The sequence below is a fragment of the Planococcus citri genome, chromosome 2 (assembly GCF_950023065.1).
Source record: "Planococcus citri chromosome 2, ihPlaCitr1.1, whole genome shotgun sequence".
NCBI classification, from domain to species: Eukaryota; Metazoa; Arthropoda; class Insecta; order Hemiptera; family Pseudococcidae; genus Planococcus; species Planococcus citri.
The window spans coordinates 81,648,682-81,671,444 of NC_088678.1; the positions used below are offsets into that span (position 1 = coordinate 81,648,682).

Sequence of the window (22,763 nt, forward strand, 5' to 3'; positions counted from 1 at the left end):
TAATTTTAAGGCCTCCAGCGACTATCTTTGAAAATTACTGGAGGCTCCAGCAGATTTTTGAATCTTTAAATTTTCACAAAATTTCATCAAATGGAGATGAAAAGCTGAAATTTACTCTGCACTCCAATTTTAACACCCTCTGAAGACGACTTTAGGTGAGTTCAAGTCATTTTGGGGCCTCCAGAGACTTTTTTGAAAATTACTGGAGCCTCCAGTAGATTTTTGAAACTTGAAATTTCCCCAAAGTTAATTTATCAAATGGAGTTGGCAAGCTGAAATTTACTTCGCAGACTACATGGTAGTTTCAAAATATGGTTTTGAAGCTTCCAGCTACTTTCATAGGAAATTTTAATTTTCCAAAAAAACGTCATACAACGTTTCAAAAAGTTGCTGGAGGCTCCAAAACGACTTGAAATTCACCAGCAGTCAACTTCGTAGCGAATTGAACTTAGTTTGCAGAATGAATTTTGACTCTCCATCTTAGTTTGATGAAATTTTGGTGAAATTTCAAGTTTCAAAAATCTACTGGAGGCTCCAGTAATTTTCAAAAAATCATTGGAGGCTTTAAAATGACTTGAAATTTACCAGAAGTCTTTTTCAGAGGGTGTTAAGTGTAGAGTAAATTTCAGCTTTCCATCTCCATTTGATGAAACTTTGTGAAAATTTAAAGTTTCAAAAATCTGCTGGAGGCTTTAGGAATTTTTAAAAAGTCGCTGGAGGATCCAAAACGACTTGAAATTCACCTGCAGTACTTCGTAGCGTATTGAAATTAGTTTTTAGAATAAATTTTAGCTTTACAACTCCAATTTGATGGAATTTTGTGGGAATTTCGAGTTTCAAAAATCTGCTGGAGGCTCCAAAACTGCTCTAAACGGGTTGAAACCGTTTCCAATCGATTTGACATGTCGAAAATAGGGTATATCCCAAATTTCAGCTTTCTTGGTCAATTTGGTAAAATTTTGATTTTTCCCTCATTTTTGGCCTAAATTCGATTTTCAAAAATTCACCAAAAATCGAAAAACCCACTTTAGCACTTGAAATTTTGACAGGTGATAAATTTTTGCTTGATCTTTCGATCTACCGTTGTAAGGTTTGAAAAATTTCGTGCAAGTCCTACGTTGAAACGCAAAATCTGCGATTTCGGCTGACCTTTCAATCAAAATGGCCGCCATTTTGTAAGTTAGGCCAACTTTTTTTTGGGCAAGTTTGCTTTAAAATGTTCCTTAGGATCTCCCCTTTGAGAAAAAAGTTGTCCCGGGGGATCGGCGGGGAGGGGGGTGCAATTACTCCAATTGTCATATGCCGGACTATAAAAATAAACGTTGATTCATCATGTTCGTGACACTTTCTGCCGATTCAATTTAAGCACTTTGCACCGGATTAAATTCGAAATTTTCTCCGATGATTATTCTTGAAAAAGAATTATTGAAACCCATTGGAGGCTCCAAAATGGTTTGAATTTTTGAAATTGAAACCATCAGCCATCACCAATCAACTTGGGAAGTTGAAAATGAAGAACGAATAAAATTTCTTCCTTTTGGGTCAGTTGAATCGAAAGTTTGACTTTTTTTGCTGAAAAATGTGCCAAATTTGAATTTTTTGTGTGTTTTGAATTTAAAATTTATTTCTGGATTAATATTATGTATGTACTTACCTGACAAATGTAGATAATAAATTAATAATTGTTGTACTTTTGAAAATGGATTTTTGATTTTAGCCTACTTTTAAAAAGACTTTTTAAGGTTTTGAAAGTAGTAGATGAAAGGGATCTAAAAAGCGTTTTAGAAAACAGATTTTAAAAAGCGCCCAAAATCCAGATTCTCGAAAATTTGCCAAAATTCGCTTAAAATGGACAAATTGAAAACAGAACAAATTATATGTAATGTGTGAAATGAAAAAAAAAATAATAATAGTTCTCTAAAAAAGCAGGTAAGTAGGAAAGTATCATTATCACAGTGTTTTTAAAGGTTCACGAATCATGATAATAAAATTCAAGACAATGTGACAAAAATGAGTTTACTTCCAACCAACGAGATGATGATCATCATGTACATAAATAATAAAATGAAATGGGTAACAACAATGAAAAGGTAATATTTCAGTTCACAAATTATCTATACATATTGTCATTAATAATCCATTCATATAAGTAACAAAAAAACAAACAATTATCTTTTTAAAAAATATGCAATATAAATAAAAAATGAATAATGCTAGACCATTTTCACTATTTAGTGTATTCTTCAAACCCATCGAACTTTTTCTTAAACTCTGCAATCTCCTCGGGAGAGGAACAAACCCATTCTAAAAATTTACCGAGGTCAGAATATAATTCACGCCACTCTTCATCATTGTAATCCTGGGCGTTGCGCTGGTCGTTTAGGATATTTCGAACGATTTCATCAACAGGAACAGTTCGTTTAAATGCTGAGATCTCATCGTCACTTCCAAAACACCATCGCATAAAACTTTCAAAACCGTTATTATCAAATTTGAAATAAAGACTCTCTCCAGTTGACAGGAGATTCACCACAGAAGGCACCAAAAGATGTTTAAAATTATTCGTCGCTTCCTCAGATACCGCAAATGAGTCGACAAGGACAAACTGCATTACTTCCTCAAGCTGATTCTCAATGACATATCTAGCTAGAAGTTCGATCGTTCGAGGAGCCAACAAGACCTGAGTTTTGAAATCAGCTGCGAGGTCGATATCGTTATAAACATCGTCGATGAACGCACACAGGGAATGAATATGATGAATGAAATTGTTTTCTTTAGTAAGATTGTTCACAGGAGGACAAGTTCCACGGAGAAAATTTAGGTAATCAGTTAACAACTCGAGTTGTAAAGCTGAAATGGTTTCCTTCTCCACGCAGCAAAAATTTAAATATTGGTTCAATTCATCGAAACTGAATTTTTTCAGGTATTCCAAGCAGAATTGTCCAACGTTTTCATATTTAGACAAATTATTATTTTTGAACAGAATAATGTCGCTTTCAGTCTCGCAACATAGGGTGAGAAATTGTTGCAAATCTTCCATTTTTGTACCAGGTAATACAACACGCCAATTTGCGTTCCAAAAAACGCTTCTAGCTTCAAAAGGTGCATCAGCCAAAACAGACCGTATAAGCCAATTATTTCTATGACAACTAGGGGTATTCTTCACGAATAAAGATCGATCAAGTAAAACATCTTGGATGGCAACCTGTTTTAAATGATCTGGTGTACGATTCCAAAACTGGTAAGAGAAAGACTCATCGCTCCAAATGTCACCCAAGGATACAGTCTGTTTTTTTATAATCTCTCGTACGGCGCAAATAAAATCCCTTTCACTTACTTTATGTTTAATATATTCCCATACCGCTAAAATGCAACCACCAGCGATGCTGTCGTCTGAGTTCCCAGCTCGAAAATTACTATTCAATAAAGTACACAAAAAACTATCCCTTCTTTCAGTCATCAATGTATTCAGTTCATCCTCGGTCAATCTTGCAAATATATACCTACAGAATATCTGTCCCCTATGTTTAAGTAAATAAGCTGCACTTTCTTTTCGATCCGCAACTTTCGAACTTTTCCAAAAGTACTCGACGACTGACCAATTACTATTAAACATTTGGATTTCTCTTCCATCGATAATAGCATAACCATAATCTGATAAGGGGGTTTTATGCAACTGATTTCGTAGACGGTGAACCCAGTAATACACCAAAGGATCACTATGAAAATGAAAATAATCATCATCCAAGTTCAAGTCTTCCGAGTCCGATACAGATGGCCAAATTCGTTTTATATCATCCTCCAAGCAAAATCTACAAGCAATCTTGAACTTTTCGACATCGCTGACTTCTTCACTTGACATCGCAAGTTTTGCAAGTTTATCGTTATCAATAGTTCCGTAGAAATTGCAAACGATATCAAGAAAATCCTCCACCGAATTCTCACTGGAACCACCGGAATCTGAAAATCGAAGTTTATCAAAATATCCTTCCACTATGGAAAGAATGGTAGATGGTAGCTGAGGGAAATCGCTGCGCAATGAAATTTCAGGCCCATAACAATATTCTATAGCGTCTTCTTCCGATGAATTCTCATCACATAAAATCTCGATGGTTCTTTTATGCCACAATTTTGCTGCAATTGCGATTGCTGCGAGATCTTGCAGAGCTGGCGGACTAGGGTAAAGTAGGTCGTAGATATTGGCCAAGACTTTGGCCATTTTGAGATAAAATTAGTCACGATTGACGTGAAAGCGAGCCCTAGAACAGAAATGAATCACTGATTTATATGAAGAAAGAAAATCATGTTTACACGTATTCAGAAATAATGATAAAACGCAATAGTATTTCATTCGTCATACCTGTAATACAAAACTTTTCCAGGTGAGGTATTATTCTACTTTTACTCGTTATGGTTCAAATTTTGATGGACCATAGATTAAGATTTGGAATTTTGAATTGCCTTGGAAGTTGGGCAACCAAAAGTGGTGATGATTATCCCAGAGTCGTACCATTAACGTACTAGGTACGAACTGCATTTAGTTGAGCGAAGCGACTACACAAAGTCTACCCATTTTGATCTGACAATTATAAAAATACAACAATATTACAACATCGAATTTGAAACTTTGAGTAATTCGTGATAAGAAGTTCCTTCCCTCGGCCACCTTTACTAGGGCACTACACAACATGGGTATACTCATCCACCATTTTGTTCCTTGAAGAGATAACAGTCTTGACAGATTCGTAGGTATTGCATACAATTTCTCATGTAAAAAATGCAATTTTTTCAATTGTTCGCGAGTTCTTGTGAACTGGTATGCAGTCTTAAATTGAAGACAATGAAATTCCCTATCGATTGGTGTTGAATTTTGATCATTTCGCGTAAAAATAACGATTTTATGAATACTTCTATCTTACTGATTTTTGCATACTACGTACGTCATCTTTAGACTAAAAATACTTGAAATTTTCAGTGGACACATAGGTATTTTAATACAGCAAAATGTTCGGAATTTCATCCTCTTTAAAATGAGCTATTACCGAAAGCTCTAGATGCAACCGTTCAAAAGTTGTCGCAGTTTAAAGTTGCGAAAACAAGCTGCGGATAGTAAGTATTGAACTTTGAACTAAAATTACTCAAAATTTACATCGAACACATAGGTATTTTAATACATTAAAATGTTCGTAATTTTATCTTCTTTAGAATGGTTGTTTACCGAAAGCTCTGCCTTCAACCGTTCAAAAGTTCTTGAGGATCAAAGTTGCGGAAAGTGGTCAAATTGTGTTATCACTGTTATCAGTCATATACCGGGTGACCAAGAATATAGACAGTAAAGGGAAGACTTCGTACTCAAAGCGGGACTAAATCAAAACCAGTCGCGTTTCGGACGCCAGGTTTTGAAGAATTTGTAGAGGGCGCCGCGCATGTAACTTCGCGATTCTATAGCGATGCTCTTGAATCTACGTAGTTCGTACATTTCTCGCGCTGTGAATTATAGAGGGCGCTCGCGCATGCAACTTCGCGATTACGAAAACCTTGCGCACGGAAAATGTACATTTTTATAACGATAGTGCGAAGTCTTCCCTTTACTGTCTATAACCAAGAATAATGGGTTTTGTAATGTTCTGATATGCCAAAAAGGGAAAAAAATTTCCCTAATTAAAAACTGGAAAATGAAATAACAATCGAGAAAAAGTTCTTTCGAATTATTGTTTCCATGCAAAATGAAAGATTATTTCGTATTTCATTGAAACAATCACTCAAACGCCATTTTTTACATGATTATTTAATTTTCTAATTTTCATAACGGGAATTTTCTCTCCTTTTTGATAACATCGAAATCCCATTATTCTTGGTCACCCGGTAGGTAGGTACCTATAGTTTTGATCAGTAACCACTTTCCGCAACTTTGATCTTCAAGAACTTTTGAACGGTTGAAGGTAGAGCTTTCGCTCCAATAAAAGACTTCTACCTACTTATATCTATTGAATTATGCCTGTCTTCTTGAATTAGAAAATGGCATTGCTAATTTTGACCATTATTTTTAATTTTATCATTTCAATTTTTTTACACGATTTGTTTTGAATTTAGTTTATTTTCAATTTTTATGTAAGTAACCTAAATTGTGAAATTTTGAAAATGTTTCTAGGTTTAAGATGATTGTAAATTCAGATTTATTGACCATGAATTTGTTTTTTGCCTCTTGATTCGTACCTACGAATTACTCGTGCTATATTTTCATGTTGTAATAAACTCCTGAAATAAAAATACAATCACTTAAGAAATTATCTTCATTTCTGAATTATTTTAATTACATTTTCTTTCTTTGAAAATTTGATTTGTATCACTTCTTCTGGAATTTACTAATTGGTCGAAAATTCTCTTTTCAACTCACATTCCTGGGATATCACGTTAGGCACCGAAGACGGTCTACTGGGCGCACAATAAGCACCGACTAAAGTAATACAGGTTGGTGTTAAAAATAATTTTCAAGCCTTTTAGAGTGATTTGAAATTTGTGTAAAAAATATTTAAAAAATCGCCGGAGGCCTCGGAAATGTTCTTTCTCTCTATATAAAAAAAAAAAAACTGTCACGCCAATTATCGTGCAATACCATTTAATAAAATTCATATCGCACACGACGAAATTATAATTAATACAATAACATGCGCAGAAGAATATAGTAATATAAAGTAATATAAGTTAATATTAAAAATTACATTAAAAATCAAATCAAACCGCCTACAACATTTATTAAAAACGCAATTTGCTGTAACGTTTTCCATACAAGGGTAATATGCAAATAGGTACGATAATAATATATCCAGTAAAAACTACGAATTTAGAAGAGGGCATATTTCGATCAAAAATCAAAATTCGTCCGTAATGCAATGCCAATGTTAAAGCACCAGTAAACACAAATTAACTCACGCCGATAAAAAGTATAGGTAGTTAAAAAAGTACACAAAAAAAAAATGAAAAGAAAACACCTGTTTTGTATATACGTCTAAAAGAAATGCGAGTAAAAGTGACACTGAAAAAATAAATTAATACTTGAAAATTCAAAACTGTGCTTAAAAATAATTAATTCTAACTTTGGAATAGTGTACGCGTGAAATCCACGTAATCCAAAGCGCCTGAAATAGGGTGGTTTGTTTTTGGATCGACGTATGGTTTCATTCGAGCTACGCAGTAGTCCGCCATTTCTTTCGTAAGATTCTAGAAAACACGAGACAAAAAAATTCATCGTTAATTATACTCCATATTTTACTAAGGTTGAAAAAAAAAATCAATAAACATACAGCGTATAATTCTTCTTTCGTAACGTAAGGTCTGTCGGCGGCTGTGATAGCTCTGAAGGCGTTTTCAATTTCTTCGCAGCTTTCGACGTTTTCTGTTTCTTTACTAATCATGAAAGCCATGTATTCTTGCAAAGAAACATATCCGTCTCGGTTCGGATCGACAGCATCTGAAAAAAAAAATACACGAGTTATAAAACCTTTTCTCGCGATCAAAAATATATAATATCATTGCAATGTAATTTTCACGTACCGAGAATAGCCTCGAATTCAGGATCAGGTTGACCTTCTTCGACCATAGGTAAATCATAACCCAAAGCTCTTAAGCAGGATTTAAATTCGTGGTGATTTAATCGACCAGATTTATCTTTATCGAAATGCTTGAACATCATAGAGAATTCTTTCAGAGCGTCTTCGCTGACACCGGATTGGTTACGAGCTTGGATCTGTTGTTCTAGATTATGCTGCATTCGCATTCCTAGCTGATCTAACTGATCCCACTGCTGAGCTAAGCCTACGGTACTGTGTTCCGTGTATCGGTTATCTAGAATCAAATGCTCTTCTAACGTCGCTCCCAGGTCTTCGATTTTCTTCAAATCCGAACGACGAGAACGAACTTCCATAGCTTTGCGCTGAAACAGAGTACGAGGTGTTGTTAGTTTTTGGGTGCAATGTTTTTTCAACGGCTTTATAGTAAAAAATTAATTACCTTGGTACTTTCTAATTGCTGTTCCAACGATCCGGAACCTTCCATCATTGATGTTCTGTAAAAAAATTCCAGTATTAATAAAAAATAAAACTCTAATTCACCGTAAGTCTCGAAAACTCGATCTTTTCTAAATGAATTGTCAAATAATTTTTTTCAAATCTCTGGATCAGTTTCAAATAAGTATTCATGCTTGGATAGATTCGCTTGATTTTTTTCTGCTACTTGTTCAAAATTTTGACCTCTTTTTGGGGCAGAGAGGGGCTTTCAGGGGTTGGACCCAAAAAATAAGTTCATATTCGTACTCAGCGACCTTGAAAACATTACATTTGATATATAACTCGACTTTTTAAAATTTTTCAAAATTTTGATTTTTGACCCTCTTTTTGGGGGCAGAGAGGGACATGAAGGTTGGATCCAAAAAATAAGGTCAAATTCGTACTTAGCGACCTCGAAACCATACCATTCAATATTATCACTCGACTTTCCACAATTTTTCGAAATTTTGATTTTTGGCCCTCTTTTTGGGGCAAAGAGGTACATGGGGGGAGGGGGTTGGACCCAAAAAATAAGTTCATAATCGAACTCAGCGATTTCAAAAACATACCATTCGATATATCACTCAATTTTTTAAAAATTTTCAAAATTTTGATTTTTGAACCTTTTTTGGGGCTCTAAAGAAGGACATGGAGGGGGGTTGGACCCAAAAAATAAGTTCATAATCGTACTCAGCGACTTCAAAAACATACCATTCGATATATCACTCGATTTTTTAAAAATTTTCAAAATTTTGATTTTTGAACCTTTTTTGGGGCTCTAAAGAGGGACATGGAGGGGGGTTGGACCCAAAAAATAAGTTCATAATCGTACTCAGCGACTTCGAAAACATACCATTCAATATACATCACTCGATTTTTTAAAATTTTTCAAAAAATTTGATTGTTGGCCCTCTTTTTGGGGCAGAGAGGGACATGGGGGGGGGGTTGGACCCAAAAAATAAGTTCATAATCGTACTCAGCGACCTCGAAAACATACCATTCAATATAGATCACTCAACTTTTCAGAACTTTTCAAAATTTAGATTTTTGGCCCTCTTTTTGGGGCAAAGAGGAACATGGGGGGTTGGATCAAAAAAATACGTTTATATTCGTACTCAGCGACCTCGAAAACATACCATTCGATATATCACTCGATTTTTTACAATTTTTCAAAATTTTGATATCTAGCCCTCTTTTTGGGGCAAAGAGGTACATGGGGAGGAGGGGGTTGGACCCAAAATATAAGTTCATATACGTACTCAGCGACCTCGAAAACATATCATTCAATATATCACTCGATTTTTCACTATTTTTCAAAATTTTGATTTTGGCCCTCTTTTTGGGGCAAAGAGGAACATGGGGGGTTGGACCCCAAAATTAAGGTCATATTCGTACTCAGCGACCTCGAAAACACACCACTTGATATATTTTTGAAATCGAGACCATAATTTCTGATTTTGAAAAAAGCATCGCGTCGAATTTTCGAAACATACGGTATCAATTGAAACATGTGAATATAAGCAACAAAATATCAATTAAATTAGATGTATCGAGTTAGTAGCTTTCGTTTTTTCTCATAACTGACAGGTTAGCTTGGGTCATAATCAAGGAAGGAGGCTCATGATGAAAAAAAATACACAGCTTTAGCAATTAGGTATTAAAATCGTGGAGGCAATAGGCATTAGTAGAATCTTTCAGCAAGACAACGTAAGTAGTAATTAAGTAAGTAGTTATTGGTCAAAGCAATTAGAAAATGGTTAGTAGGAAAGGTGAAATTAGTTCGAGACTCAAAACACAATCGAAGAATTCAACGATAAAATGGAATAATCACCCGCTCCAACCAAGCAGTTCGTATCTAAGGAACGAAAACAAAGGACCATGGCGTATTAAATAATGAATTACACCCGTAAACCATTTCAAATATCATACAAAAATATAGGTATCCCGAATATTGGTAAAAATTACCACCTGCACTCAAAACTAACCTAGTCTCTGTGAGCCATTGATGGAAAGCGTTCGCGTGTTTGGCAAACTCTTTTCTCAACTTATCGTTATCTTCTTGTCTTTGGGCTTCTTTGGCTAATTCAACGTCGCGTTCCTGAAAACAAAAATTATCATCGATTTAAAAAATTGAACCTTTTTTATTTTTTTGGGAATTATTTGATCAAATTAATCCTCAAACCTTAATAATTTTCTGCAAATTACGCCATGTTTCTTCTAAAGCGTTCATCGTAAACCACGTGTACGGATTTGGTCCCACATTGAAGCTCTCAATTTGCTGATCAAGAGCGGCCAAAGCTTCGAAATCAGCCTGAGCCGAAGATAAAGAAGCCTGGAATTGGGCGTGGGCGTCTCTAAGAGCCCTAATTTCTTCGATCGAATTACATCTAACCGGGTCGGTCAAATCTTCTTCGGCGTTTTCGAACCACGAGTTGAACGCCGATGCTTTCTTGGCGAAGGTAAGGTATAATTCTTCGATCTGTCTGAATTGGTCTTGCATACGTAACAAGCGTTGTTTACGAGCTGTCGAATCTCCGAGTAGTTTCTGCCATCTGAGGATAACGTCACCGTGTCTTTTCAAAATAGCTGGACTTTGGTCGTGATTGGCTGCGATTAATTGGTCTTTCAACGAGGTTATGTTCTGAATACCTTCGTGTTCGAAGGCGTGTAAACCTACAGAGACAAAGAAAAAAAATCACATCGTTACTCGATAAAAGTATACGGATCTTGGAACGCTGTAAAATTGAGAAAAAAAATCCAACGTACCAGCGTCGAAGGTTTCCTGTTTAGTGAGCAGTGTTTGTACGGTGGATAAATCGCGTCCGTATTCTTCGGATCTGACGTGGGTTTCTTTGTCCGCTATCCACGATTCGACTACGTCAGCTTTCCACATGAATTGCAGATATGCCGAGTTATCGAGTAATTTTGTCTTACGATGCGAAGCCAACGTTGACAGATTATCCAATTTCATCTGGAAAACAAAGTAATTTAAAAATCAATAAATTCAAATTGCAGAAACATTAAAAAAAAAAAAAAATCGAAAAAGCAACCATTCAATCAGTTATACCTGAAGTTGCTGGCAACGTTGGGTGATGACCGGAGCGTGATGATTTTTAGCAGCTACCAATTTATCGCCAGTGGCGCAGATATCCGAGCAACGTTCTCTATGCACAGCGAAATCTGTCTCGAGAGCGTCGTGTTTCTTCAATAATCCTTGCACAGCTGCCATCGTGTCGCCGTAATCTTCGACCAACAAAAGTTGGTGTTTTTCGCTAAATAATTCATCCCAACGTTATTAAAAACTTATTCAAAATTTGAAATTTTGGTATTCGATTGATTTTCACCTGATCCAAGCTTCTTCTTCTTCAACCTTGGCCAAAAATTGTTGGAAGGTCAACGATTCGTCCAATTTTTGTCCTCTAGTGGCGGCCATTCCTTTGAGCTCGGACCAAGCTTCGTTCAACAACTTCAATCGCTGAAAAAAATTCAGAAGTCAGAATATAAAGTTACATTTTTCTTCCTGTAATAACAAAATCTCGAACCTGTTCAATTTCTGGTACACCCAGATTCGACACATCCATCAATTTTTCACCAGCTTCTTGGACAGCTTGAATGGCCGGCTCGTGAGACGCTAATTCGGCTTCCAAACGTTTGTGCTTCTTTTTCAAGTTCTGAACTCCGGTCAAATCGCGTCCGTAATCGTCGGAGGCAACGACTAATTTCTTTTCCCTTTAGAAAACAAAACAGCATAATTTTCACGTTATATTTTCACAGACGAAAGCGATCTTTTGACCATGTATTGTATTACGTACTTGATCCAAGATTCTTCGTCGGCGATATCTCTGAAGAACTGATGTAGGGTGTTAGCTTCGTTCAAACGAGCTTGTCGATGAGCAGCTAAGTTCTTAATACGTTCGTATCGTTCGTTAATCGATTGTCTTCGTTCTTGGATACTGGATCCGTCGAATTGGCCACTTTCTATGAGAGAATCCGCTTGAGCGTTCATATCTGAAATATGACGAATTTCCAAATATTAATTTCGAAATGATTTTCAACTACAATTATTCTACTTTGAAATTATTTTACCTTTGATACGATCGTCGTGAGCTTGAATATCAGCTTCGACCAGATGATGCTTTTTGATTAGATTCTGAACCGAAGCTAAATCTTTACCAGAATCTTCGGAGGTCAATAGAGACTCAACTTCGCCCAGCCAGAAGTCTAAATCTTTCACAGCTGCGATATACGTTCTCTGTTTGTTGGCTTCTTTCAATTTGAGCGATTTTTCGGTGGTCTTTTGCGCCAGGAATTCCCATTGGTCGGCGATCGAGATCAATCTCGTATGGACAGCTTCTTCTGATCCGGCGCATTGGTGTTTGTCGATCAAATTTTGGCCCATGCCCAAAATACTTTGGATACGATCGGCGTTAGCTGCGAGTTCGGCTTCGAAAGCTTGATGTTTCTGGTGTTTCGATTGGATATTAGCCGGATCCTGTTGAAAAAAAGTAACTTTTAGCAAACAAAATTTTTAAAAAGTAACCAAAAGTTACTAGTTGGTTACTTAAAGTAACATAGTATCATCTCTTCTAATTCCTAATCGAATTTTCTCGACATTAGAGCTGTCTAATGGAACCTCTACTCACTTTGTAACTTTCTTCAGTGGCGAGTTGTAATTTTTCGGCGATCCAGTTCTCAATTTCATCGGCATCGCGACTGAATTGTTGCAACGTTTGAGATTCTCCCAGTTCTTGGCGTTTATCGATCAAAGCGTCTTTCAAGTGACGCCATCTGTCCAATACTTGTTTACGTTTGTTGTCGATATCGGGGGATGCGTAATGGTTCGAAGCCATCAACTGGTCGGCCAAGGTTTGCAACATGGATATTTTCTCTTCCTAAAAATACAATAAAATCGAAATAATCTCGTTTCAGCTCCGATTTTTATCGAAAAAATGATTTTCTTTTTGAAAATCTTACTTGAGCGTTGATAGCTTTATCGAAATCTTCGTGTTTCTTGATCAGAGCTTCGACATTATCGCCTTTAGAGTCAACTTCTTCAGAAGCCAAGAAAGCTTCACGAGCAGACATCCAGTTCTCGGCTTGTTCGCAGTCACGATAGAACAACTGCAGCTCCAAGCACTGGTCTAATTGCATTCGTCTGGCTACCCAAGCACTGTAGGAAAAACACAGTTTGAAAAAATTCACCAATTGTTACCAGATGCTGGGAAATGAATTACTTTTCTAGTTCTTGACGAGCTTCGGCCAAGCTTTCCAATTTTTCTTGAATTTCCACGCTGGCGTAATGTCCAGACTGGAGTAATTGTTGTCCGAACATGTCGAATGCTTGGAAGGTTCCTGATCTGGCATCGATCTCGGTCCGGTGTTCCTTTTATGATTTCAAACATACGTAAAAATATATTAAAGAACAGAAATATGATTATTCAACACAAATAGAAATTTATTCAACATCTCTCTTCGCGAGTCGAATTTTCCTCCCTCAAACTAAATCATCTAATGAGGGGGGAAAATTCGGCCACACATTCTCCTCGCTGCGCATTATTTTTAGCTATACACGGTGCATATGTCACATTCAATGTGCGAACACAAAAATTACACATGGGTTGGAATTAGTAATACATCGAAAATATGATCAAGCGTTGTATTATTCTACCTTGGAAAAAAAAGCCACCCACATAAAAAATAGTGTCCCAAACACGAAAAAACTCGCTGCTGGTTAAAAAAAATAATAATAAAAAGGTCAATTTTTCAGAAAAAAAACCATTAACACGAAAAAGCTTTTTTTTTACACACAATTGCACACAATTTGCGTACCACTTGCGAAGGTACTCCGTAACGCATGTCAATTTCAGCTCTGTGATTCTACAACACAAATTGAAAGTGCCATCAAGGACCCTGAGTTTGGCTCTTTTTTCTCTCGCATTTAAATAATTACGTGGTAAATTTTTCGTGGATAAAAAATTCTCAACTCGGTTATTTGTCAAAATCGATAGCGCATTTTTCAATTTTTTTCATTTTAGGTCGACTTGGAAACCAGTAAGTAAACTGATACGTATCACTACGTACTTGGTGACGTTCGAGTAAAGCTTCGGCTCCGGTCACGTCGGAGGCCAATTCGTCGCTGGAGACTAATCCCATCATCGAGTTGATCCAAGACATCAGATCACGATAATCAGATAAAAATCTTTGTAGATCGTACGAATCGAGCAGCTTCTCTTTACGCGAATTCGCTTTGGCTGTCAGTTGAGTCCATTCTTCGTTAATCTCCTTCTGTTTTTGGTACGTTTGATCGGCTGTATCGGGATGCGAGGCCATCAATCTGTTCGCAGTTTCGTCCAATTGTTTGATCTGCGCAGTAAAAAAAATCGTTAATGGGAATTTCAAACTTAAACCGCACTCGTGATCGTTTTCCACCTACCTTGTCACCCAATGCGGCTAAATCTCGTTCTAATCCTTCGTGTTTACGCTGCAGGGCCTGAACGGAACGCAGATCTTTTCCTAGATCGTCGTTATTCAAAGCTTCATCCTTTTCTTGGATCCAGTCTTTGGTTTCGTCTACATCGCGATGGAATCTCTGAACTTCGTGAGCGCTTCCGAGTTGAGCAGCTCGTTCGGAGCTCAACGTTTGCAAAGATGTCCACTTTTCGTTCAAGTCTTGCATTTGGGTTTGAATCTTCAACGCGGCTTCGGTTTGGCCGAGGCTCATCAGCTGTAGAGCTATTTCGTTCATTTCGGCTAATCGAACTTCGTTAGCTCGCAGATCCGATTGGAAGTCGTCGAATTTCTTCTGCATAACTTCCACTTGTTCGAGGTCTTCGCCGACGTCTTGAATTTGGGCGTGGCTTTCCTAAAAACAAATGATCAAAAGCGATTACGTTAGTGCATTTTTCATCGATTGAACATTGAGGAGAAAAATATCGACGAAAAGTACCTTATCTTTAATCCACGTAGCTAATTCAGACGCTTCTCGAACCAAAACGTAAGCTTTGACGGTCTCGTTCAATTTATTCTGTCGTTCTCGGGCCAAAGCCAACAGATGCTCGTACTGTTGCTCAATTTGATTTTGACGAGCCGAAATCGAGTTCCTATCGGCCAAATTCTGTTGCGAAGCTGTCAAAGTGGTTTCGATTTTCTTCACGAAAACTGCCGGAACGAAACCTTGTCTGTCGTTTACCTCGACTTTCCACCATTCCTGAGAATATTACGCACTATTAATGAATTTTTTTCACTTCAAACGATAGGGCAGGAAAAATACGTACTTTATTATTAGAATTCAACAACGTTAGAACGTCTCCTTTCTTCATGGAAATTTCACGAGGTGATTTCTCAGTATGATCGTACAAAGCGACCACACATTCTTTGCCGGTGATGTCAATAGAGGGAGTTTCTTGTTGCTAAAATAACGAACGAATATTAGAATACTTTTTTTCGAGGGGCGAGGGAGGATAAGGTGAAAACTAATTCGAAAAATTACCTTGCATGCTTTGGCTTGTTCTTTGAGCGATTGAATGGTATTGCCGAAAGCTTCCAAATCGGATACCAAAGCTTCGTGTTTTTTCAACAAAGCTTCAGCCGAATCTTCATCTTTACCGTAATCTTGATTCAAGACAATCGGTTCTTTTTCCTTGATCCACGATTCAGCTTCATTGGCGTCGGCAAAGTACTGATGAGCTTGTAACGAATCTTCTAAATCTTGCTTACGCTGAAATGAAATGATTTCGTTTATATTTCCTCGCAAATTTGATGAAATCGAAAGAACAAAAATTATCGCTTTTTCTCACCTTGACAGCCTTTTCTTTGAGTTGATTCCAGTGAGTGTTTAAATTAGCAATTCTGGCTTTAATATCTTCGCTAGCGAAATGACCTTCTTCGACCATTTGATTTCCAGCTTGAGTAACAATTCCGATACGATTCTCGTGGTTGTTTATTTCGGCCAACACAGCTTGGTGTTTTTTGATCAAGTTTTGCACGCCGATTAAATCACGTCCTGCGAATCGAATTAATATTTTAAATTAAAATCGCGAGAATTTAGACGACCTTTTGCGTAATTCAATCATTTTTACCTCGATTTGTAGATCCGGCAACGGGTTCCTTTTCACGAATCCAAGCTTCTTCATCTTCGACGTCGCGGAAAAGCTGTTGAACTTGTAAAGAATCGAGCAACTTTTGTTTCCTGATATTCATCGGTTTCTGAAGAGCGTTGTAACGATCGCATAACGCTACTTGTTTGGCTCGAATATTATCGGCGTCGAAATGGCCACGTTGAATGAATTCATCGGCTGCTGCTCGAATACTCTCGATACGATCTAAATGCGAACTGACGTCAGCTTCCAATAAAGCGTGTTTCTTTTGCAGGTTTTGAACGCTGGTCAAATCCTAAAATAATAAAAAAGCTCGGGGTTATCGCTGCAAATACAATTCAAGTTTGTGTAAAACTGACTCCGAACCTTTCCATAATCTTCGCTTTGCAGTTGGCCTTCTATTTCGGATAACCATAATTCGATATCTTCGACGGTTCGATTGAATTGTTGTTGTTGCGAAGCCTCTTGCAACTTTTCACCTTTTTTCTCCGTCGCTGCGACTAAAGTTTCCCATAATTCGATTATTTCATCCATTCTGGACTGAATTCGAGCTGAAAATGTTTCATTTTTCGAATAAATACAACTGAAAAACATTCGACGAATTTTAATCTAGATTCAAGTGACTCACAAGCAGCGTAATGACGCGATTCGATTAACTCTTGGCCAGTGGATGTGATTTCCTCCATTCTAGACTTATTAGCGTTCAGCTCCTGTTCGAAATTCTGGTGTTTTTGGACCTTGCCATTCAGATTGGTCGGGTCGAGATAGTTGTCGTCGGTGGCGAATTTCAGTTTTTCGTTGATCCAACCTTGGGTTTCATCGCAATCTCGTTCGAATTGCTGAAGTCTGTACGAGTCTTCCAAAACAGCACGTCTTTCGGAGGATTTCTCCAATAAAGCTGAGCGTCTTTCGAGAAGCTGAAATAAGGCTCACGTTAGATTATGATTTTACAGCCAAAGGAAACACGATTCGTAACACATACCATTGATCTACGCTGAGCCACGTCATCGGCAGCGTAATGCTGACCTTCGATGAGTTTAGTGGCGAATTCATCCAATGCTTTGATTTTTTCTTCTTGAGCTGCCAGAGATTTTTCAAAATCTTCGTGTTTCTTGATCAGAGCTTCGACACTGTCTAATGAATCTCCGAGGTCTTCGTTAGATAAGAAAGCCTAAAATAGATAGAAAAAAATATCAATAATCATCTTAAACGAATAAAATTTTGCCTCTATGATTAAATTTTGCTGGAAATCGAGAATCTGAATTTTTCTCGCTAATTTTCCAAAACAGAGATGAAAACTTACTTCTTGCTTGGCCATCCAAGTATCGGCTTGTTCAGTATCCCGATAGAAGAGCTGTAAATCCATGCACTGCTCATACAATATCCTTCGTTCCTCCCACAAAGTAACCAAAGAGGCTTTTTCCGAAGATAAAGCAGCTAGTTTATCTTTTATATCTTCAGCAGCGAAATGATTTCTGTTCACGAGAGTTTGTCCGGCTTCATCGGTCGATCTGAAGCTATCTTCTCTGGCATCAATTTCACCCTAAACATATTAGAAGCAAAATTTCGATATTAGCAATCCTTAGAACTGATAAGTTTTAATATTGGATTCAAACCATGACAACCTTGTGTTCCTGATGACGTTCGAGTAATGCTTCTGCTCCGGCTACGTCTTTGGCTAATTCGTCGGCCTGAATAATGGCTTTCATATCGTTGATCCAAGATGTTAAATCTCTGAAATCTGCCAAGAATTTATGTTGGAAGTACGACTCGTCGAGGTTTTGTTTCCTATGCTGTTATTTTGAAAAAAATAAAACCTTAATTATTTTCAACGAAACACAAATTTCATGGAAATGAAACAATTACGGATACCTTTGCTTTGGTAGTCAAATCGACCCAATATTTGACGATTTCCTCTTGTTTGGCTTTTATTTGTTCGCCATGATCGGCGTGAATTTCGCATAATCTGGTAGCTTCTTGTCCTAAAGTGGATACTTTATGTTCCAGGGCAGCTAAATCACGTTCTACTCCTTCGTGTTTACGCTACGACACAAATACCATCAAATAAAATTAATACCAAACAAAAATCTGACCCGAAAAGCTCCATAAAGTTAAAGAAATCCTACTTGAAGGGTTTGAACGGTAGCTAAATCCCTTCCATAATCGTCCGAAGACAATACGACGTCTTTTTCGGTGATCCAGGCGACAGTTTCGTCGGCGTCTCGATTAAATCTTTGGATTTCGTGAGCTCCGAATAATTTATCTTGTCTCATGGTCGCTAATTGTTTCAAATACAACCAAGCTTTGTTCAATTCCTAAAAAAACGACTCAATTAGCACGAGTTTGAAATTATTTTGAATATTTTGAACGAGAAAATCATTACTTCTTTGCGTTTCGCAATCGTCTCTCGTTCGGAATGTCCTTCCAAGATTAATTTATCGGCGATTTCGTTCACTTCAGAGACACGATACTCTTGAGCAGCCATGTCTTTCTGAAATTCGTCAAATTTCCGCTGCAACACTTCGACGTGTTCTAAATCGGCTCCAAATTCGTCAGCGGTCACAAAAGTTTCCTGATAAACACATCGTCGATCAGTAATCAATAACAATCATTACTGATACCGTAATTTCGAAAAATCTAATTACTTTATCGTTAATCCAGAACATGACTTCGTCACATTGTCTCAAAAATTGCACCAAGACCAAAGCTTGATGAAGTTTGACTCCTTTTTCGGCCAATTTGGCCAACAGGATTTCCCATAATCGATGCAATTCGTCTAAAAAAAAGCAAACGAAATATTATAAATCGAAGCACGCGATAAATTTACCAACAAACTAAATTAACCATGATTATCAGTTCGTTATCGAAATAAAAATAAACATTCGCACGTGACGATGCTCAATTAAAATTCACGTACCCAATCGTTTTTTAATCTTATCAGAAGCGAAATGCTCCTGACTTATCATTTCTTTGCCGGTATTATCAAGTACAACAATTGCATTGCTGTGGGCAGCGACTTCAGCTTCGAAAGCTTGATGTTTTTGTATTTTCGCCTACATGAAAAATATTCAAAAAATTAATACAATGATTTAGATACTCTACTGCTACAAAACGAATTGAAAATATTACCTGTAAATTGGTCGGGTCTTTGTAACTTTCGTCCGAAGCCGCTTGCAGCTTTTCGTAAATCCATGACTCCAATTCGTCGGCATCTCGTCGAAAATACTGTAAAATAATAAGAAATGAGAACTCGTCTATTTGAAGAATCGATTTCGATCGATGAAATATTTCTTACTTGAAAACGACGCGAATCTTCTAACTTCTCTCGTTTAGATCGAGCACCAGTTTTGAACTCTCCATAGCGTGAAAGTACCTGGTCTCTTCGCTCTTGGATATCTTCAGCGCTTTCCAATATTTTCACATCTTTAGGCACGGCTGGCAATGGATTATCCATGTTGGATAACCCAAATGCTAGAATAAATAAAGCACAAACGATTCTATTACCGGTGAATAACAAAGGTAGAAATTGTACAGCGTATCTTAGCAAGATTTCAACTGTCCCCATTCGAAATGATTACAGAAAATCATCGTAATTACTACATAAACTACAATTTTATCAATTTTTTTCATTTTTCACTATAATTTTCCTCTTTTTGCGATAAATAAATCAAAACAAAAAAAAACTCTAATCTGTTCAAATGAGAAGAGTCGATTTCAAAACCAAATAATTCTCGAAGAAAATAACTTTTTGCAAGAGATAACGAGTACAAAACACTAAAGCAAACACATCAGCACAAAGTTCGAGTGAATTGAGTTCATACTAGAAAGGACATGAAAATCAAACAGATGAAAATATAAGTCGAGTCGAATGATTGCAGTTGACAGAAAAGGTCACGACGAATTAAAATACCTATGTAGGATACAACTCTGGTATGTTAGCGGTAAATGAGTATGTGTACTCATAAAACACAAGAAGTACGTGAATTCGTAAATTGATGAAGTATTCTGGGTGTGGTTTATCAAGATTAGAATATTCTACAATTTTGAATAGGTGAAAATTTTGTGCATCGCCCTCGAAATGGTGAACGAATAGTTCCTACTGAGCGTCAGTGTTAGGTTCGTTAAAAGTGAAATTAACTCTACAACGTATCGTTTAGACATAATTACTTCTACTTATCAACTACTAACCTGGGATATTACACTCGGATTAAATACTTTCTGATAAATCGTATCCAAAATACAAACACCGATCCAAATTATGATGAACTTCTGATCAGATTAATGGGCGGAAATCATGATACATTAAACAAATTCCAAATTATCGGCGACTCGATGTACACGATTCACATTAGCTTTCGTCACTTTTATTTTTAAAACTGAGGCCGATGCAATTCAAATTCACTCACCATTACATACATACATTTAACTCGAAATAAATCAAAAAATGTAACAATTACAAACATATACAAGTACACTTCGGTATTTGTAATGAAAAAATTCTATTAATGAATACGACCTTGAGAATTGCTTACGTCAGCGTTGTCAAATAAAAATCAACGTTGCCAAACGTAATAATGAAGCCAATGCTGGCTAAAAATTACACGCGTCAACTCAAAAAGGTAAACATTCTCAAGTTTTTTTCTGTGATTTTTTTTTGAAAAATGAAAAAAGAAACACAAAACTCCGCGAAAATTGATAAAATTTGAGCTAAATTTCTGAAAAATATGCTCGTATTTTCTCTAAAATTAAGATCTCAAGATGAAATTAACACTCATTCTACTGTTTCTTTTATTGAGCCAAGTTTCCGGCGAACTTTTCACTATCGGAGCGACGTTTTTGGCCGGTGCTGTCATATCCTATTTCTACAGCAACAGTGATTCATTCGGAGATCAAGCGAAATCGCTTGTATGTAAATCTGGAGTAGCATATTATGGCGATAAATACATCGAGTGCTGTAACGATCCTTGGGTCGAACCTGATATCAGTGGTAACTATTTCAATTTCAATTAATAATATCAGTGGGAAATCTCTTATCAACTACGTTGTGTTACAGGTTTACGTTACGATTTGGAAAACTACTTATTCGGACAACACATCGCTAAAGAAATGATACCTTCTGCCATAGCTGCCAGTAGGAAAGAAATTAGTCCTTCGAAACCTCTCGTGATGAGTTTCCACGGCTGGCCTGGCAATGGCAAAAACTATGTAGCTTCTTTCATAGCGAAAAACTACTTTCAACATGGAGCTGATAGTAATTACTTTCATTTATTCAGCGGTCGTAAAGATTTCAGCGTCGAAAGAGATGTTAATTTGTACAAAGTAAATTTTTCACTACTTTTCTCATTATTGGTCTGTCAAAGATATGCTAAATATGTGTGTTATTTTAGAGACAACTGTCGAATTGGGTTAGAGGTAATGTGACATTGTGCAAGTACTCTGTATTCGTATTCGATGAAGTTGACAAGATGCCTTTCCAAGTCTTAGACATACTGAAACCTTTTTTAGATCATCATAATCATTATCAAAGAGTCGATTACAGGTAAATGAATCGCTTCAACAGTTAATTTGAAAATAAGCATGTTAAAGTTGATTTTTTTGTGTTGTGAAGGCGATCAATATTCATATTTTTATCAAATACCGGTGGCAATCTGATAACCGAACGATATCTGGAATTATGGAGAAAATATGGCAAATCCAGAGAGCAAATGACATTAAACGATTTCGATAGCGTTATTGGCAGAGGTGCATTTAATGAAGAAGGTAAACTACTCTCTCCCATGGAAAAATATCGAGTCATCTTCCTACATAATCATTCTCTTTTTTTAGGCGGATTACAAAAAAGTGAATTAATTGAACATAATTTGATCGATCATTACATTCCATTCCTGCCATTGGAAAAAAGCCACGTTGAAATGTGTATAAAGGCTGAACTAGACAAACATGGATTTGGTCATAAGAAAGAAATCTTCGAGTAAGTAACACCGTTCGCACAGTTCAAATTTTCTGCTAGGCTGCTTGTTGTTTACCATTAATCGTAATTCTTACCACTTTCAAATTACAGCGAAGTAATGCAAGTCGTCACTTTCGGTCCGAAACCAGAAAATCTCTTTTCTAGTGCAGGTTGTAAAAGAGTAAGCCAGCAAGTAGCCACCATAGTTGAACGTGAACGCTTCAGGAGTAGATATCGGAGTAAAGAGTTATAAATGTGTTACCCTAAAAATCTGTGATATTCAGTTTTGATATTTTGTTTGTACTTTGTAAGTACTATACCTACCGGTGATTATGATGATGATGCTACGAAAACACATCATCGAATATGATCTAGCTCAGTGTTCCAACATTCCTATTATTGTTATAAACGTCTCCATGTCTCTTTCTCATTATTTTAAGTTTAAAAATGTATTTTAAATTGAGTAGATTTCTATCTGAAAAAATGTAAATATAAAATATTTATCGCGTTTTAGCGTTACTTGTCAGTACTTGTGCTACCGGTTCTCGTATGTTCAATATAATGATGAGAATGCGGTCTACATTTTGAATACATGTTAAATGTTTTTCAAGTTTCATTTTCGCTATAAATAAAATTCTGGAAAGCAAAATACCTACCTCTTTCCATAGCAGA

The 22,763-nt window shown here is 36.7% G+C and overlaps 3 protein-coding genes across 6 annotated transcripts; 1 reads left to right on the top strand and 2 right to left on the bottom strand.

The window, feature by feature from the left end:
- Window positions 1-2,002: 2,002 nt before the first annotated feature.
- Window positions 2,003-4,730, bottom strand: LOC135838025 (uncharacterized). The gene is made up of 2 exons (XM_065353535.1): window positions 4,361-4,730; window positions 2,003-4,259 (listed from the first exon to the last, which is right to left on the bottom strand). The coding sequence occupies exon 2, from the start codon at window positions 4,217-4,219 to the stop codon at window positions 2,228-2,230; it is 1,992 nt and encodes a 663-aa protein (XP_065209607.1). The 5' UTR covers window positions 4,220-4,259; window positions 4,361-4,730; the 3' UTR covers window positions 2,003-2,227.
- Window positions 4,731-6,602: 1,872 nt separating this feature from the next.
- alpha-Spec (alpha spectrin) lies at window positions 6,603-20,616 on the bottom strand. 4 transcript variants are annotated; one of them, XM_065353528.1, is made up of 37 exons: window positions 20,330-20,616; window positions 19,437-19,612; window positions 19,271-19,366; window positions 19,059-19,194; window positions 18,787-18,917; window positions 18,525-18,713; window positions 18,268-18,456; window positions 18,014-18,184; window positions 17,767-17,934; window positions 17,445-17,684; window positions 17,124-17,312; window positions 16,770-17,058; window positions 16,508-16,692; window positions 16,124-16,436; window positions 15,842-16,047; window positions 15,535-15,762; window positions 15,320-15,454; window positions 14,992-15,252; window positions 14,479-14,907; window positions 14,127-14,408; window positions 13,875-13,922; window positions 13,280-13,428; window positions 13,020-13,215; window positions 12,689-12,937; window positions 12,132-12,537; window positions 11,858-12,053; window positions 11,588-11,774; window positions 11,390-11,520; window positions 11,113-11,317; window positions 10,812-11,016; window positions 10,228-10,718; window positions 10,031-10,143; window positions 9,877-9,900; window positions 8,011-8,065; window positions 7,555-7,933; window positions 7,305-7,471; window positions 6,603-7,221 (listed from the first exon to the last, which is right to left on the bottom strand). In XM_065353528.1, exons 2-37 carry the CDS (start codon window positions 19,593-19,595, stop codon window positions 7,093-7,095), a joined length of 7,326 nt encoding a protein of 2,441 aa, XP_065209600.1. In that variant the 5' UTR covers window positions 19,596-19,612; window positions 20,330-20,616; the 3' UTR covers window positions 6,603-7,092. The 4 variants fall into 4 exon arrangements, with proteins under 4 accessions (XP_065209600.1, XP_065209602.1, XP_065209601.1 ...); XM_065353530.1 differs by lacking the exon at window positions 13,875-13,922; XM_065353529.1 differs by lacking the exon at window positions 9,877-9,900.
- A 178-nt stretch (window positions 20,617-20,794) lies between these two features.
- Torsin (torsin) lies at window positions 20,795-22,600 on the top strand. The gene is made up of 6 exons (XM_065353536.1): window positions 20,795-21,128; window positions 21,195-21,460; window positions 21,529-21,680; window positions 21,750-21,901; window positions 21,968-22,112; window positions 22,203-22,600. Exons 1-6 carry the CDS (start codon window positions 20,900-20,902, stop codon window positions 22,342-22,344), a joined length of 1,086 nt encoding a protein of 361 aa, XP_065209608.1. The 5' UTR covers window positions 20,795-20,899; the 3' UTR covers window positions 22,345-22,600.
- The last annotated feature ends 163 nt before the right edge of the window (window positions 22,601-22,763 follow it).